General features: G+C 38.8%; 1 protein-coding gene across 3 annotated transcripts in view; it reads right to left on the bottom strand.

Annotated features, from left to right (window-relative positions):
• Window positions 1-17,987, bottom strand: part of HMCN1 (hemicentin 1) — a 477,402-nt gene that overhangs the window by 355,512 nt on the left and 103,903 nt on the right. For all 3 annotated transcript variants that reach the window (XR_007123082.1, XM_047705087.1, XM_047705088.1), the window contains exon 2: window positions 16,908-16,978. Coding sequence is in view for 2 of the 3 variants with exons in the window: in XM_047705087.1 (XP_047561043.1) it covers window positions 16,908-16,978 (71 nt within the window). In the remaining variant the exon portion in view is untranslated. The remainder of the gene's footprint in view (window positions 1-16,907; window positions 16,979-17,987) is intronic.

The raw sequence follows: 17,987 nt of genomic DNA, 5'->3' as shown, positions 1-17,987 counted from the left end.
AGAGTGGCAGGCAGAAGCAGAGAGAGAAGCAGGCTCCCTGCGGAGCAAGGAGCCCAATGCGGGACTCAATCCCAGGACCCTGGGATCACGACCTGAGTGGAAGGCAGTGGCTTAACCAACTGAGCCACCCAGGCGTCCCTCTTTTTTTTTTTTAAGATTTTATTTATTTATTTGACAGATAGAGATCACAAGTAGGCAGAGAGGCAGGCGGGGTGGAGGTGGGAAGCAGGCTCCTTGTTGAGCAGAGAGCCCAATGTGGGGCTCCATCCCAGGACCCTGAGATCATGACCTTAGTCAAAGGCAGAGGCTTAACCCACTGAGCCACCCAGGCACCCCGGAAATCAATGTATTCTTTCCAATAAAAAATGATTATGCTGCCCTGAATTTCACACTTGCAGACACAGATTATATTATAATCATACTGACTACGTATCAGTTAGAAGCTGTCCTCAAGAACAACTCTTCTCTTTCCAAAATAGTACAATATCTTTAAATCATTACCTTTTTGTTTAGCTAGGTTAGCGGATAACTGAAAACAAAAAATAAATGTTAACCAATAATTTATATCTTAGTGAAACTATTTGTCTATCTCATTGTGGATATATGTTCTAGAAAAGAAAAAAATTTTTTTACAAATGAAGTTAACATATAATGTTATATCCTTATTAAAAGCTCCCTATGTGATACTTGAGTCTGAATTTCTAATCATTTTAAATCATAAATAATCACTAAAATTATCTAGAAAAGGAATACTATAGATATGAGCTAAGACAATGGCCACTAACAAACCTAAAGTAGTTTTTGAGCATTTGAAATATAGCTAAACTAGTGAACCAAATATTTTATTTTACTTTAATGAATTAAAATTTAAATTGAAAAACTAAAGAAGTACTAATTTTTCACACTGATGACATGTTGATATGGTCATATTTTGGAGAAAACTGAATTAAATATTAAAATTAAGCTGTTTTTAAAAATTACACATGAGGCTCATCATATTTCTGTTGTACAGCTCTGCTTTAGAATGATACTTGGTTTAGTTACGTAGGCTTCATTCTAGATTGTTATTTGTAAGATTATTGCTTTGCTCTAAAAGACTTCCATCAACTTTGCTTCCTGGCAGAAGTTATTAAAAAGAAAATTCAGGGCGCCTGGGTGGCTCAGTGGGTTAAGCCGCTGCCTTCGGCTCAGGTCATGATCTCAGGGTCCTGGGATCGAGTCCCGCATCGGGCTCTCTGCTCAGCAGGGAGCCTGCTTCCCTTCCTCTCTCTGCCTGCCTCTCTGCCTACTTGTGATCTCTGTCTGTCAAATAAATAAATAAAATCTTAAAAAAAAAAAAAAGAAAATTCAAGTTGCTTTGATTTACTATGGATGAGGAATCAAATGACAATCTATTTCAAAAATGTATAAGTTATTGACTTTGTTTAAATACACACACACACACACACACACATATATATACACATAAATATACATACACACACATACACACACACAAAGTTTATAAACAAAGTTTTTGCACATTTATCTAAATATACTGAGATACATATATATTAGAAACTCATCCCACAGGTTTGCTAATAGTCTTTCCCAAATCACTGTCTGATCATCTGATTTGTAAACTAGTTTGGGCAGAAGAGGACTAAAGGGAATCATCGCCAAAATGTCCATACTTATAAATAAAATTCACAAAATCAGATACTTTCAGGTTGATTTATGTCGAACTCATGCACAGATTTTTAAATTGGGGGCAATGGACTTGCAACTGAAACCCTAAACATAAACTATTTTACGTTAGTTCCAAGCTTTAAAAAAGGAGTCCTTTAAAAAAAAAAAAAAACCTTAACATTTTATGTTTTGACTTGAATACCAAACGGGAAAAAAAGTAAAATAGTATTCTATTAAACATCTATTATGGAGAAACTTAGAATTGATGAAGTTGAATCTATGAAAAGCCTCATTAATTTAATTGACACTTTTACTGGTAATAAGACACCTTACTTGTACTAAGTCAGCGGATGTCCATTCTAAGCCAAGCACTAAGACGGTACCGTCACATACACTGTAATCTAGTCTTTACATCGGTTGATGAGGTAGGTGTCATTGTTAGCACATTACATTGCCAGCGCACTAAATCTTGAAAACCCCTTTCCTAGGGGTCACACGGCTACTAAGTGAAAGAGCAGAGACGGGAACTCGATTCTGCCTGGCCTGAGAGTTTGTGCGAACTCCACTGGGGTATTTTATTACCTTCCTCTGCTTCTGTGACTGCAAGCAAGTAGCTTGTCAGAGGAAAAAAGGTTCTCCTTCTTCAAGATACCCACAGCATATTGTTCATTCTTCTACTGAAGCATTTGTTGAGTGTGTTAGAATTTATCTGTTTCCTCCCACTAGTTTTTTGTTCCTTGAGGAAGTCAGGAAGTGTTCCTTTGTAGTTTGATTAATGAAGGGATAAATGAACAGTGAGGAAATGGGTGAATGAGATTGTGCAAAAGAAGCAATCTTGACACAATCTAGGCAAGCTTTCTGTGTTCAGCCTGAGTTTACTCAGGCCTAGCCTGTCTGCTTTCAAAGTAATATAATTCCAGAGCTAAGCCTCCTAAACGTACAAGTATATTCTTAGTGGCATCTAAAACTAACTCCCTCCAGCTCTCATATCTCTGCATCTCTGTCTCTTTGTCTCTCTCCCTCTGTCTCCCTCTCTCAATCCTCGCATGCTGTCAGCTTTAATATTTAACAAAAGAAAACAAACATGGTTATGGAAATGTATCTCCCAAAATCTCATAAACCTGCACATGTACACAAAAATGTAATGCAGGAAGGGCCTGACTTGGCTAACTTTGTGTTTTTCCTTGAGCTCTGAAATAGAACTTATCTGTATCAGTAGGCATATTCTTGCTCTGTATTTTTTTTTTAAGATTTTATTTATTTGACAGACAGAGATCACAAGTAGTCAGAGAGGCAGGCAGAGAGAGAAGAGGAAGCAGACTCCCTGCGGAGCAGAGAGCCTGATGTGGGGCTCGATCCCAAGACTCTGAGATCGTGACCTGAGCCGAAGGCAGAGGCTTTAACCCACTGAGCTACCCAGGTGCCCTCTTGCTCTGTATTTTGATATTCGTTTTATCTTAATAATTTGATTGATGGTTATGATTTACTAAGCTGCCAAAGACACTTCAGATAGAAAAAAATGGGTAGTGGAAAAACAGAAGCATGTGAACTTTTACAGTAAATGTCGCTCCTGGAATTAAAGGAAGAAAAAAAAAAACTGTAACCTCAGAGTTGCAGTGATAATTGTGTAAAAAAAAAAAATAAATTCCTGAAAAGCAAGATAAAATAAGAATGAAGAGAAATCTTATCAGTCAAGGGAGTAATAAAACAGAGATTATCACGCTGTCTTTTCTAAATACAAGACAATGTGGGAGTAGCACTGAAGTAAACTGAACCTTTAAACCCTGAGAGGAGCTGGAAAAAAAAATGAGGTCCCTATCCAAATCCTAATGGGAAAATGCTCATCAAACAACGGGTCAGAGTACTAGGAGGGCTAATCTCAGAGCACGCCCTTACCCTTACCCCATGCCTTATTATTTCCCTTCTAGTCAACTCATATCCCTTCTTTTAGTCTCATCATCCATTTTTACTGAACTATTGTTTATACCAGTCGTTTCTCAGATAAGCTTTACTCCAAGCAATGAACAAATGAAACATTTTTGGTAGGCTCATGCCTAAGTCCAAAATAAGTATTAGTGGCCTTGTAATACTTACCCTTATTCTAACATAACTATCACCTACTAAGCCTTGTTTCAAAGGCAGACTTCATTTTTCCTTCAGGTGAATACCCACTGCTTCGAATGTCTTACTTGTGTCCTTTGCCCTTTACCTATAAAATTTAGAAATGAAACTCGGTCTTCAGCTGAAACTTTATAACCTCATTTCTCTTTCTTAGATCATGGTTGTGTGATTTTATGACCAAGAAAACAGAAGGTACATGTGGAAACCATTACACTGCATTGAACCTAAGATAAAAATGCATCCAAGCAAGTATAAAATAAATCAGAATGACTGTAGAATCCTAATGCATTAGTGACATTTGGTCTTCATCACTTGTAGAAAATACAGCAGGGATATAGTGAGAGATAATCAGAGTATTTCATTTTTTTTTAAGATATTATTTATTTATTTGAGAGAGAAAAAATGAGCAAGGGGGAGGGGCAGAGGGAGAAGGAGAAGCAGCTTCCCTGCTGGGGAGGGAGCCTGTCGCAGGGCTGGATCCCAGGACCCTGAGATCATGACCTGAGCCTAAGGCAGATGCTTAACCAGCTGAGCCACCCGGGAGCCCAATCAGAGCATTTCAGAGCCCAAACTTTAAATCTCTATAATCAAAATAAAAGATGTTACATTCCAGGGGCACCTGGGTGGCTCAGTGGGTTAAGCCTCTGCCTTCGGCTCAGGTCATGATTTCAGGGTCCTGGGATCGAGCCCCACATCGGGCTCTCCGTTTGGCAGGGAGCCCGCTTCCCCCTCTCTCTCTGCCTGCCTCTCTGCCTACTTGTGATCTCTCTCTCTGTCAAATAAATAAAATCTTAAAAAAAAAAAAAAAGAAAAGAAAAAGATGTTACATTCCAGGCAGCTCACCATGTTGCCCTTTACTAGTTTGGAAAAGGTGGAATCCAAATCAAGGCATCAAAAACGGTTGCCCTTGCTTTCAGATGTATTAAAGGGTAACAATTACAACCATTTCCAGGCTTTCAGGTTATCCTTTCTCGGTAGTAAGGATCTGACTCTTCTACAACTGATCTTTCAATTTGTTGGAACTTCCTTCATGTCTGATCTTAGGAGGAGATTAGTTCACCTCAATTTTAAAAATCATAAAGGATACACTATGTACCAGCCATTCAATATCTTGATTAATAAATCAGAACATGGATTTTGCCTTCATACTACTTATAGAATTCCTTTTTTTTTTTTTAATATTTTACTTATTTTTTCGACAGAGAGAGATCACAAGTAGGCAGAGAGGCAGGCAGAGAGAGGGAGGGAGGAAGCAGGCTCCCCGCCGAGCAGAGAGCCCGATGTGGGGCTCGATCCCAGGACCCTGGGATCATGACCTGAGCCGAAGGCAGAGGCTTTAACTCTCTGAGCCACCCAGGGGCCCCCAGAATTCCTTCCTTTGTCCTTCAAGGATTCTGCACCTTTTCATTGTGAACTTTTCTTCTCCCATCAAATTAAGACACTGTCCAGGTCCCTGGCTGGGATTCCTGATCTCTCCCAACATATGGATCCCTTGTTTGCCCAGAGAGAAGGAGCCAGAGGAGGGCAGGGTTGTGGGCCTAAGGAGGCCCTTGCAGCCACTCACCATCTGCTTGTTCAAGGATTAGGCAGGCTTTCTTTCTCCTTGTTTTCCTTGGGCTATGACCCTTCTCTGTCTTTCCTTAGTACTCCTCAGATTCAGCCTTCCCGCTAAAATCTCTGTCTTCCTTTCCACGCTAACACTCACATATGGATTTTATATACTCCCCAGCACATTTGGTATTATCTTTGTTATTGGGTAGGTGAAGCAGATTATAACGTTGTGATTGTGTAATGTGTATTTTATTTTATGTGTTAAAAATGCATTTATACTACTTATGTACTTTTAGGTCTTGGGGGGGAATAAAAAATAAATATATATATAAAATATGCATATTATATATATATTTATAAAATATATATATAAACACAATGCATTTTTACTAATAAAATCATTATAGTTTATGAACACTATAATTTACGGGGAAGTTTGAGATAGATGAATCGTATGCGTTGTTTCAGAGCTAGTAGTCATTAAACGAAACTAGTGAACTAAAAGCTAGATCATCTCACAGGAGGAGACTCATATATATGTAAAGTCTAGATAAATGAGGATTTTCAAAAATCAACATGAATACAGAAGGAGGGAGACCTGGTTTAAAGTTTATAGGAGGAAATATGACCTACTGAGCTGGTGACTGCACCTGAATTCAGTCACATGATATGATGGCCAAAGCCCAGTATCAGCCTCCAACACCAAGAGGGGCTCTAGGACACGGCTCCAGAGGAGGGCCCTCATGTATCATCTGGTGATGAAGACCAGTGCTATCGAATCCCTACCTGGGGTTAGTTCATTTCTAAGGTATTGATAGGTTTCTGGAAGGGATTCAGACATCTGATGGAATAACTGGAGGAGTAACAAAGTGAATACCAAAACCAAGACTCCACAATTCTCCCTGACACATTTTCAAGGCCTAAGAATAAAGACAGCTTCTTGACAACTGCTCTTGATCAATTTGGATTGAGAAGAAACTCTTAATTTCCTGTACATTCATTTTGCTCAACGTGAGGTTGATCATTTTCTCTAGGAGTCCTGGCTTTAGATCAAGAAACATTCTTCCACGGAAAACATTTTGACCTCCATCCTTACCATCACCTAAAAACTGTCAAAATCAGATGCAATTCTTACTATGGGGAATAGAGTTATGCTTTGGTTGGGAAAGGAGCATGTATGGGGTGAACCCAGGCATCATGGGTCAGTGAATTCCTCTTCTTAAAGTTATTTTGTCATGTGTAACTGCAATGTTTACTCTGCAATGACCATGTGTTTACCCTTTGGAACAGTGACACACATGCACACTTTGAAAAGAAAATCGAGACTTTTATCACCATAATCCACACCCACCTCATTCTGTCTATAGTCTGCTTTGAAAAAAGTAATCCAATGGTCAGAACACTCTTCTACACTCTCTGTCCTTTGAAGTGCACACATAAAAGATTGTTAAGAAATCATCTATATTTTTGCTTCTAGATAGCATATCAGGGTACATAGCTAGAAAAAAAGCCAAGTATTTCTACTGGGGGCCCTCCCTTTTCTTTATTCTCTGAGGATTTAGGATTATTTGTCCCTCAGAGAATTCACATGGTCTAGCAGAAAACTCCAGCAGCAAATCAAAGTTCTAAAAGGGGTTTCATTCAAACTGCAAGATGTTTCAACTCTAACAAAAAAAATCAAAACCTCACCTACAAATACAACTACAGTATGAACACTACCTTTCAGTCCCTTAAAGGGCATCTCGTCCTCGTGTCTCTCCAAGGTGTTTGTGAGGTAATACTTAAATAAGCTTACCAGAGTAAGTAATGAGAACATATGTTGAGCAATAGAAATAAATTTTATTTATAATTAACTTTATCATTTGCTACTCAGTAAATTCAGGGGAGCCAATTACTCAAAGTGATTAGAGGCAGCAGTGAAAACCAAAACCTTCAAGGAATAAATTCATTTCATTGAGGATGAGACCGGGCCTAGACTTAAATCTGTCTTTAATTCTCTACACCCCCACTTTGAAATAAAATACAAAAACAAATTCTATAAATAAATATCAATTTGGTTAGTGTAATTAGGTTACTTAAATCAATATTTAGAAAATAGCAGAGTGATAAAGGACACTGGATTTGGCATTAAAAACCTCTAGTTTTGACACCAGCTTTACTCCTTGCCAGTTTGATGATCTGATGAAGACTTATTACCAAAATCTCAATGCTTGAGTATCCTCATTTGTAAAAAGGAATATTAATATTTTTGTGGGTGTGAATTGAGAGAATGACTTTAAAATATGTGCACCATCACAAGGCACATACTCCACAATTGCTGGTCATTTATGGCAGGATTCTTTGGGAATTATTTCCCTTTAAAAAACTTCGGGGTACTGCAGGTAGTAATAATAGCTAACATTCCTCAAGCCCTTACTTTGGGAAGGACACTGGTTCTACTATTCTTGAAGCTTTTCCATGTATTCTGAGTTACATGCATTGGACGCCATATCTCACCTTTTTCCCTAAATTAAATACACGCCATTCCTCCTGTAAAACTGAATTTATACACTTCTATATATGCATTTGTAAGAAAGAAAACTTAAATAGAAACAAAACTGCTGTCTTCAGTTGAATCAAGGCCAATACTAAAGACAAAAATCACATCTCTCATAGTTTTACAGTGTGTCTATATCTGCACTTACCTATAATCCCTTCCCTTTTCTTTACTAGTCATTTTTTTTGCTTTTTCTTAATTTCTTTCTGTTATAATCAGTTTGGTTTTTAAAATTCATATAGATTTTCCTATAAATCTAGAAATAAAAAGTATACTTTTATGTAGTTAGATGATTTAGAATACTAGAAATTAGATAAAGTGTATACAAAATTATCATCATATATCGCTCTTCTAAAATCAGCACTATCCTGTCCTGCTCTTTTTAACCATTTTGGCCTGTCTGGCCATGGTTTCTCATACTCTCCTTTGCAAGTATTAATCCTGACATAACCTGTTCCTACACTACAGCAAAACACTTTTTCCTCTTAACCTCAGCCTGCTGCAGTTTACCTATTTATACTTCTGCTTCTATTAAAGAATTGCAATAATAATCTTCTTCCTATCTTGTTGGTATGTGATGATGCCATTCTACATATTTTTACTCTCATTCCTGCTTTTTTTTTTTTTTTTTTCAACTGGGAGCATGACGCTCCTTACTTTTATTTTTTTTAATTTTATTTTTTTTCAGCATAACAGTATTCCTTGTTTTTGTACCACACCCAGTGCTCCATGCAATCCGTGCCCTCTCCAATACCCACCCCCTGGTTCCCCCAACCTCCCACCCCCCGCCGCTTCAAACCCCTCAGATTGTTTTTCAGAGTCCATAGTCTCTCATTGGTTCACCTCCCCTTCCAATTTCCCCCAAATGCCTTCTCCTAACTCCCCATGTCCTCCATGCTATTTGTTATGCTCCACAAATAAGTGAAACCATATGATAATTGACTCTCTCTGCTTGACTTATTTCACTCAGCATAATCTCTTCCAGTCCCGTCCATGTTGCTACAAAAGTTGGGGATTCATACTTTCTGATGGAGACATAATACTCCATAGTGTATATGGACCACATCTTCCTTATCCATTCATCTGTTCAAGGGCATCTGGGTTCTTTCCACAGTTGGGCGACCGTGGCCATTGCTGCTATAAACATTGGGGTACAGATGGCCCTTCTTTTCACTACATCTGTATCTTTGGGGTAAATACCCAGTAGTGCAATGGCAGGGTCATAGGGAAGCTCTATTTTTAATTTCTTGAGGAATCTCCACACTGTTCTCCAAAGTGGCTGCACCGACTTGCATTCCCACCAACAGTGTAAGAGGGTTCCCCTTTCTCTACATCCTCTCCAACACATGTTGTTTCCTGTCTTGCTAATTTTAGCCATTCTAACTGGTGTAAGGTGGTATCTCAATGTGGTTTTAATTTGAATCTCCCTGATGGCTAGTGATGATGAACATTTTTTCATGTGTCTGATAGCCATTTGTATGTCTTCATTGGAGAAGTGTCTGTTCATATCTTCTTTTTTAAGGTCAATTTTTCTAACAGACTTTGCAAAGGAAACATGAAGCTTTCCAGTTTTAGGTACCAACTATCTATATGAAAAAAAAAGTATTTTTTAACAATAATTCGATTATTGTAAAACTTCTTTTTCTTTACATTTCAAATGTTTGACTAACTGCTTTTTGTTCTTTAAAACAAAAACAAAACCTATAGATAGGGGGTGCCTGGGTGGCACAGTTGGTGAAGCATCTGCCTTTGGCTCAGGTCATGTTTCCAGGTCCTGGAATCAAGCCGCAGGGTCAGTCAGGCTTCCTGCTCCACGGTGGTGGCGCGGAGCAGGGAGGGGGTTGTTTCTCCCTCTCTCTCTGCTCCCCCCCATAAATAAATGAAATCTTTTTAAAAAGAAGATATAGATAAAAGGCTTAAAAGCATATCGCTGCTATACCATTTTCTAAAAATCAAAAAGGTTTAGAGTTTCCTATAAAGAATGTGACCTTAGATAGGCCTTTGCACTGCATATTTACACTGATGCTAATTCCCAAAGCTCTGTGATTTGAAAACCATTTGTTGACATTTGTCTTCCCTTCTTTTCCCCAGAGAGAAAGCTCAGAGGCTTTTCACGTTACTCCCTTGTATTCCAAATGAAAGATGACAAAGGAAAATGAAAATAATGTTATAAATTTAATGATTTAAGTTTAGTGATTTTTTTTTCTAATTTTTTCTTGGAAAATTTTAAATTGCTTTTCAAGTTACCTATACCTCTATTAAAAAAATAGCCAAGCCTAGTGTAACATTAACAGCCAATTATTTAAATTACTTAAAACTAAATTTACTTTTCTTTTTTTTCAAAACTATTACAAATGCAAAAAAATTAGTTTAAAAAAATTTTTAAAAGCTAAGTTAAGGGTTTTTTTAAATATTTTATTTATTTATTTGACAGAGAGAAAGAGAGACAGTGGGAGAGGGATACAAGCAGGGGGAGTGGGAGAGGGAGAAGCAGGCTTCCTGCCGAGCAGGGAGCCTGATGTGGGGCTCGATCCCAGGACCCTGGGACCATGACCTGAGCCGAAGGCAGACACTTAACGACTGAGCCACCCAGGCGCCCAAAGCTAAGTTAGTTTTTTTTTTTTTTAAAGATTTTATGTATTTATTTGACAGAGAGAGATCACAAGTAGACGGAGAGGCAGGCAGAGAGAGAGAGAGAGGGAAGCAGGCTCCCTGCTGAGCAGAGAGCCCGACGCGGGACTCGATCCCAGGACCCTGAGATCATGACCTGAGCTTAACCCACTGAGCCACCCAGGCGCCCCTAAGTTAGTTTTAATAAGACAGCAATTCTTGTTGTTCAAGATACCAGTGATTTTCAGGGAGTCACTAAAAATGGTAGAAGGAGAACTGAAGAGGGGTCTGGAAATTATATACAAAACAAAATTTAGGATCTCGTGCTAAAATTTCATGAACTTTGTGGAGTTTAGCTTCTAGACTGACTTATGAAATAATAAAATATTCTCTAAGCAAACACTGAGGAGAAAACAAAATATATTCTTCAGATTAGGGGTTAAGTAATGATGTAGCCTTGAGTCTTTTCATACCTGACCCTTACTTAATGAAAAATCTTGCCACTCATTTAAAATGTAACAATGCCTGTAACAATGCCCAATGTTGAAGAAAGGGCAAAAGTAAATGTTTGTTTTCTTCCCAAACTGGTTGTTCTACTTAAGCATCCTCTTGGATCCCAAGACAATGCAAAAATAAACCCCATAAGATATAGCCAGGCCTGGGCGCCTGGGTGGCTCAGTGGGTTAAGCCGCTGCCTTCGGCTCAGGTCATGATCTCAGGGTCCTGGGATCGAGTCCCGCGTCGGGCTCTCTGCTCAGCGGGGAGCCTGCTTCCCTCTCTCTCTCTCTCTGCCTGCCTCTCCGTCTACTTGTGATCTCTCTCTGTCAAATAAATAAATAAAAAATCTTAAAAAAAAAAAAAAAAAAGATATAGCCAGGCCAGAGACAACCTCCAGAAAACTGTACATCAGCTTTCATTCCAGGAGGAAAGAAAAGAAAGATGAGTTTTTTGAGCAGAGACATGATACAACCCTATGCAGTGTTTGTGTCGGGCTCAATTCCACAGGTGCCGCACCAGGGCTCTAGGGAGGGAATCAATGCAGTATGAGCCAGGGATCCTGATCCTTCACCCTGGAGACAAATGGAGCACAGAGGATAAGCACACTCCCTGAAGATCCTTCCGAACAAAAGAAAGGGAGAGGCAGGAAGTCAGGAAGTGCCAATGCCAGGCCTCATTGAGAATGTAGGGATTTTCACTCTAGCCAGATATTAAAGAATAGAGCTCAGCTGCACTTCTGCATAGGAAAAAAAAAAAATGAATACAGTAAATCCTTTCTTAATATTCTATCAGCTAAAAATCTCCATTCCTTGGCCCTTCTGAATCTCTATGTAATGAAAACTGATAACTGGGTTTTTAAGTCATTCTTTGTACTGTCAAGTAAGTTTAAATTATATTTGTTTTTATATTTATATAATATTAATTGTGTAATTATAATATTGATAACATATTATATATATAATATATATACAGGACAGGGGTCAAGGAGTGTAAAGGAACATATATAATATATATTATATATATTCTACATAATACACAATGATATTTATATATATATAATTAATATATATAAATATAATAATATAATATTATATATAGTTTTTACTGTTAAATATGTATTTTTAAAAGAGGCTAGCCTCATATAACATCCACTTATTCCACATCTATTTAAGTCTACTCTAGTGTATATACCAGTTATCCCACGGGTGGATCAAGAAGCCTAATGAGAGCTACAAGGCTCTTACTCGCAGGAGTTCATAGCAGAATAAAGCAACATAAAAATTTTAACAACCAGGACAGTATAATTTCTAATTCCCATAATTCATGTACAGGATGGAAATTTTTATGGAAAGATTTTTTTCAGGGGCACCTGGGTGGCTCAGTGGGTTAAGCCTCTGCCTTCAGTTCTGGTCATGATCCCAGGGTCCTGGGATCCAGCCCCACATCAGGCTCTGCTCAGCAGGGAGCCTGCTTCCTTCTCTCTCTGCCTGCCTCTCTGCCTATTTGTGATCTCTCTCTGTCAGATAAGTAAATAAAATCTTTAAAAAAAAATAAAAAGAACGATTTTTTTCAGAGGATCTGGACACCTAAAGTGGCAAAGAATTTGCTATATTGAGTGATAGAAAAGTAAATTCTAAGTATCAAGAAAAGACTGAAAAAGAATGACATGGTATTAGAGAAAGGAAATGGGGGATTATTAGTGGAAAAAATAATCAGAATAAATTTAGTAAAAGAGAAAAAGAGCCAAGGGATAACTATGGAAATCTATTGAGATTTCTCATGAAATATAGTTTATTTTAGTGTATAATTTAAAAATTATAGAGAGAGGCACAATAAAAGAATCATGACTGAATACATATTTGTAATGCCAAGCTTTGACTTATTCACCCTTTCCCCCAATTATGCTCATATCATGCACAGTTACATACACAGTTACAAATCAAGTCATTCACCCAATAGTGAAACCAAAGTATTAAACTTCAACTCTTCAACTTCAAAGTATTAAATTTCAACTCTTCAACTTGGACTCTGTTGGTATATTCAATCTTTCTTTATTTATCAAAGAGTAAGCATGTTCTATATGCGATGCATTTTACTAGGGTAATGATGACTAAATCAGACATGGTTCTTCAATGTGAAATCCCAACTACTTTGTAATGGAGAGAGGTAGCAATATATGACCTAGCCTGGAGGACAGGGAAGGATCTCTGAGTAAGTGGTACTCAAGATTAGACTTGGAATACAGGATTTCAAATTGGGTTAAGGGAACATGGAACTGAAGGCAGGATGTAGGACAGGAACTTCCCATCCAAGGAGAAGAGCATGTGCAAAAATGCCACTGGGAGATGGGTGAGGATACACACAAGGGGAGGCTCTATGGAAGCCCCCTAGGACAGAGCCCAAGCCCAGAGCAAAGAGTAGCTCTATAGAAGACTGAAACAGAGGCAGATCTCAGGTCACTCAAAATCCTGGGAAGAATTTGATGAGGTGGGGATGACAGCAGAGAATATTAGGGGTAAATATGCCTAGATGTATTTCGAGATCATTTCAGAGATGTATTTTGAGATCATTTTGTTTACAGCATAGAGAATAGCCTGGAAAATAAAAGCAAGAATAAATGCAGGAAAATCACTTAGAAGCTTTTTTTTATTTGTTCAGACTGAAGATATAGTAATTGGGACTAGGGCAGTACCAACAGAAATAGAAATCAATTGATATGGAAAACATTTAGAAAGTTAAAAACCAAGACTGGAGGGTTTAGATGTTGGGAGAAAGGGGAGGGGTATATTAAGGATGATTCAGACTTTTTGGTAATATAACCAGATTATTGTAGGCATCATTCACAAAGATGACAGAGGACAAAGAGCAAGGATTCAGGATCAAGTATGGAGCAATGGAAAGGGCCCATTTGTGAGTTTCATTGTAGAGGGCCATTGGGACATCCAGAGACTGACATAAGGTAGGGGTCTGTATCTTAGAGGAAAACTCTAGGCTAAAAATATTTATGTGGGTATGGGTGATTTTGCTTAAAGGGAGGATATAAAAAATATTTAGATGGTTAAAAACCAAGACTTCATGGTTTGGATATTGGGGGAAAAGGGAGGGGTATATTAAGGATGATTCAGATTTTCTAGTAGCATAACCAAAATATTGTAGGCATCATTCACAAAGATAACAAATAGAGGTCAAAGAGCAAGGATTTAGGACCAAGGGTGGAGCAATGGAAAGGTCATGTGGAGAGAAATGAGCTGCCTAGGAAGCTGAGGAAAAGTGGAAAGAAAAATGAGAGTGTAGGAAAGGGTGTATTTGTCAAAGACAACAAAGATGTCCTTCTAATATGATGATGACTGAAATGTTTCCACTGCATTAACAAGACAGAGATCACATGTCACCAGCTACAATCACTTGATGGTGTGGGGCTATGGGGACTAGAGTGATATAGACAGAGGAGCAAATGGGGGAGACAGGTGTGAGGAAATGAGGGTGGTGAATACAGACAACTTTCTTGACATTGAAGGAACTAAGAAGGGTAAAAGTTGTTATTTATAAGAGGATTTGAGAAAAAATAGAGATTTATTGTTGTTTATTTTGTTTTGCTTTTTATGGTTTGGTTCATTGGGATTGGTTTGGTTTCTAGAGGGACAAGGACATATTTAAGAATAAATGGGGGGGCACCTGGGTGGCTCAGCGCGTTAAAGCCTCTGCCTTCGGCTCAGGTCATGATCCCAGGGTCCTGGGATCGAGCCCCATGTCGGGCTCTCTGCTCAGCAGGGAGCCTGCTCCCCGCCCACCCCCCACCCCGCCTGCCTCTCTGCCTGCTTGTGAACTCTGTCAAATAAACAAATAAAATCTTAAAAAAAAAAAAAAGAATAAATGGGAACTTTTAAGCAGCTGAGAGAAATAGCTTGAGAGAGCTAGGATCCTGAGAAAGCCAAAGAGTTAAGATCAAGTAAAGAATGAGAACAGAATGGGTACTGGATGTCAGTGGACTTGAGGTATGAGGAAGAGAGGGCTGCCATTTTTATGTACCTGTATTTGAAACAGTAAGTGCGGTCACTTGCTCAGAGTAGATAACTCACTGAAGTAGCCAGTCGTAAAAGGGTAAGGGGATGAAAGTTTAAAAATAGTAGACAAGGAGGCACCTGGGTGGCTCAGTGGGTTAAGCCTCTGCCTTCGGCTCAGGTCATGATCTCAAGGTCCTGGGATCGAGCCCCACATGGGGCTCTCTGCTCAGCAGGGAGCCTGCTTCCCCGCTCTCTCTCTGCCTGCCTCTCTGCCTACTTGTGATCTCTCTCTCTCTCTCTCTCTGTCAAATAAATAAATAAAATATTTAAAAAAAATAGTAGACAAGGTCTGTAATTGTCATTGGGAGAAACAGGAGATTTATTTTTCTTAAAGATTTTATTTATTTATTTTGACAGAGAGAGAGAGCATAAACAGGGGGAAGGGCACAGACAGAGGGAGAAGCAGTCTCCCCGCTGAGAAAGGAGTCCAATTTCCTGGGATCATAACCTGAGCTGAAGGCAGAGCCTTAACCTACTGAGCCACCCAGGTGTCCTAAAATGGGAGATTAATTGACCAATAAATACAGTAAGATCAAGGGAGTATTGAGAGTCCAGTGGAGATAGATGGGTTTGTATTTACAGTGGAACCAACAACCTGCCCTGTTGTTAGACTTCAACCACACTTGACCACTGGTGGACAGGCATGAATAATGCAGACCACTGGGGTCAGAGGGGAACAAGGTTTGCCTTTTGAACAGAAAAGCAATGGACAAGAAAGAAAAAAGTGTGTTTTTGAAATGATAGGACTCTGAGCTAGATTGGGGGAAAGTAAAAAAAAAAAAAAGAAAGAAAAGGAGAGATCTGATGGCCTGAGAGACAGGACGACAGGAAAGGGGTCAATGAGGGTAAAGAAACAATTGTAAACAATTGTGCCAACAAGCGTGGTGCACAGTTGGTTGCTGTTGCTCTAATGCTTGAATTAGAGTGATTTGAGAGGTAGAATGGATTAGTGATGATAAGATCCAGAAGGTGCATGGAAGACTGAGATAAAGTAAAGAACAGGTTATTGAGGATGACTAGCAGGTCAAGGAACTGAGGGGAGAAGGTTCTAACAGGTCTTTCCCATAAATGCTGAAGTCCCTGGAATAGTGGCAGCCCTGAACGGGAAATGTAGCCAAAGAACCAGGTACCAGAAGCTTAGAGGAATGTTGGGGAGTGGTCAGAATGTCTGGAAATGACTGCAGCAGATACCATCCATGGAGGAAAGCATAGTGAAGCAGCCTCAAAGAGCAAGTTTTTGTTGTTTTAATGAATGGATTTAGCAACAATGATCTCAGAGCAGCACTAAGGAGAAGGTACAGACTAACCCTATCCCCAAGTCCTGTTTTCAGAATAACAGTTAAACCAGTGTTATTCTTCTTTTCTCATAACCGAATTATACTTAGGGTCAAAAATTTTATAGAGTTGATTTATAGCACAGAATATAAAAATTATTTTAATTACACCATTTCCGTTAAGGGGAAAGAATTAACTGTTCCTTATGATTCTCAGCGAAGGGACTCCCTGAGAGCAGGATTCAGTAAACTCCTATAGAGGGTCATAGAGGAAATATCTTGGGCTAAGAGGGCCAAATAGTCTGTCAAAACTTCTTTCATCTGCTACTATTGCATGACAACAGCCGTGGGTGATTCATCTATGAAGGTGAACCCAATCTGTCCTACTCCCACATCTACTGTTCAATTTATTCAGCACGCAAGAGAGGCGGTAGTAAGAAAGTGAGAAGTGAGAAAAAGAAGTGGTATTGGAATTTAGAAGTCAACAATGACTTCTATTGGATTTAAAAATAAGGGAAATCAGATAAAAGTTCATGCTTTTCCTTTCCCCTAAAACAAACTGAAAAACTGAAAGCAAGCACTTACCTGAACATACAGTTCTCTGAGTTCATATTGAAATTTCTTGGGATCTGTGGTAATTGTCACTGGGCCAATTTCTATGAAGATAAAAATAACACCGGTGAATAAATGGTAATCAACAGCATTAAAGACTTTATTGTGTTTGCACGTCTTTCATTCTGCACACTATATGGTTATTTATGAATAAGAAACGTATAGCCAGCAAAACAACAGACTGTTTCTCAGCTTATAGCTAGCTACCAAAGAATAACTTAGAATTTGCTGGAAATCATGCTTATGTAGAGTAAATTTTTAGCCTTAAGAAATTCAGAGGGGCAGTCAAAAATGTCATAAGACAAAGAGTCAGGAGACCCCAGATTCAGTCCCTTTGTACTCTCACTGGTTAGTGAATATTTACTGAATACCTATTTTGTTGCTGGACTCTAAATTAATCAGTTACCCAACCTATAATTCTGTTTTCTCCACTAAATTTGTTTGCAACTTTTCTGTAAGTACAAATTAGTTGAAAATAAAAAGTTTAACATTAAACAACATAAAAACAAATGAACATCAATGCCACAGGGTTTTTTTGTTCTGTTTTATTTCGTTTTTATTAACATATAATGTACTATTTGTTTCAGGGGTACAGGTTTGTGAATCATCAGTCTTACTTACACAGTTCACAGCACTCACCATAGCACATACCCTCCCCAATGTCCGCCCCCCAGCCACCCTATCCCTCCCCTACCATCCCCCAGCAACCCTCAGTTTGTTTCCTGAGATTAAGAGTCTCTTATGGTTTGTCTCCCTCCCCAGTCCCATCTTGTTTCATTTTTCCCTCCCTTCCCCCATCCCCGCCCTGCCTCTCAAATTCCTCATATCAGAGAGATCATATGATAGTTGTCTTTCTCTAATAGACTTATTTTGCTTAGCATAATATCCTCTAGCTCCATCCACCTCATTGCAAAGGAATGCCACAGGGTTTTTAAGAACTTGCAGAGGCACTGAAACGAGGACATTAAAAGTTGAGGATATAGTCCCTACCACATCCTTTCCCCGGGGCTGGGGGTGCTGTCCATCACTATCACCATTCTCCTGAGCTGACTT

Source organism: Lutra lutra, chromosome 15 (assembly GCF_902655055.1).
Source record: "Lutra lutra chromosome 15, mLutLut1.2, whole genome shotgun sequence".
Taxonomy (NCBI): domain Eukaryota; kingdom Metazoa; phylum Chordata; class Mammalia; order Carnivora; family Mustelidae; genus Lutra; species Lutra lutra.
This window is presented reverse-complemented; position numbering and strand designations above follow the sequence as displayed.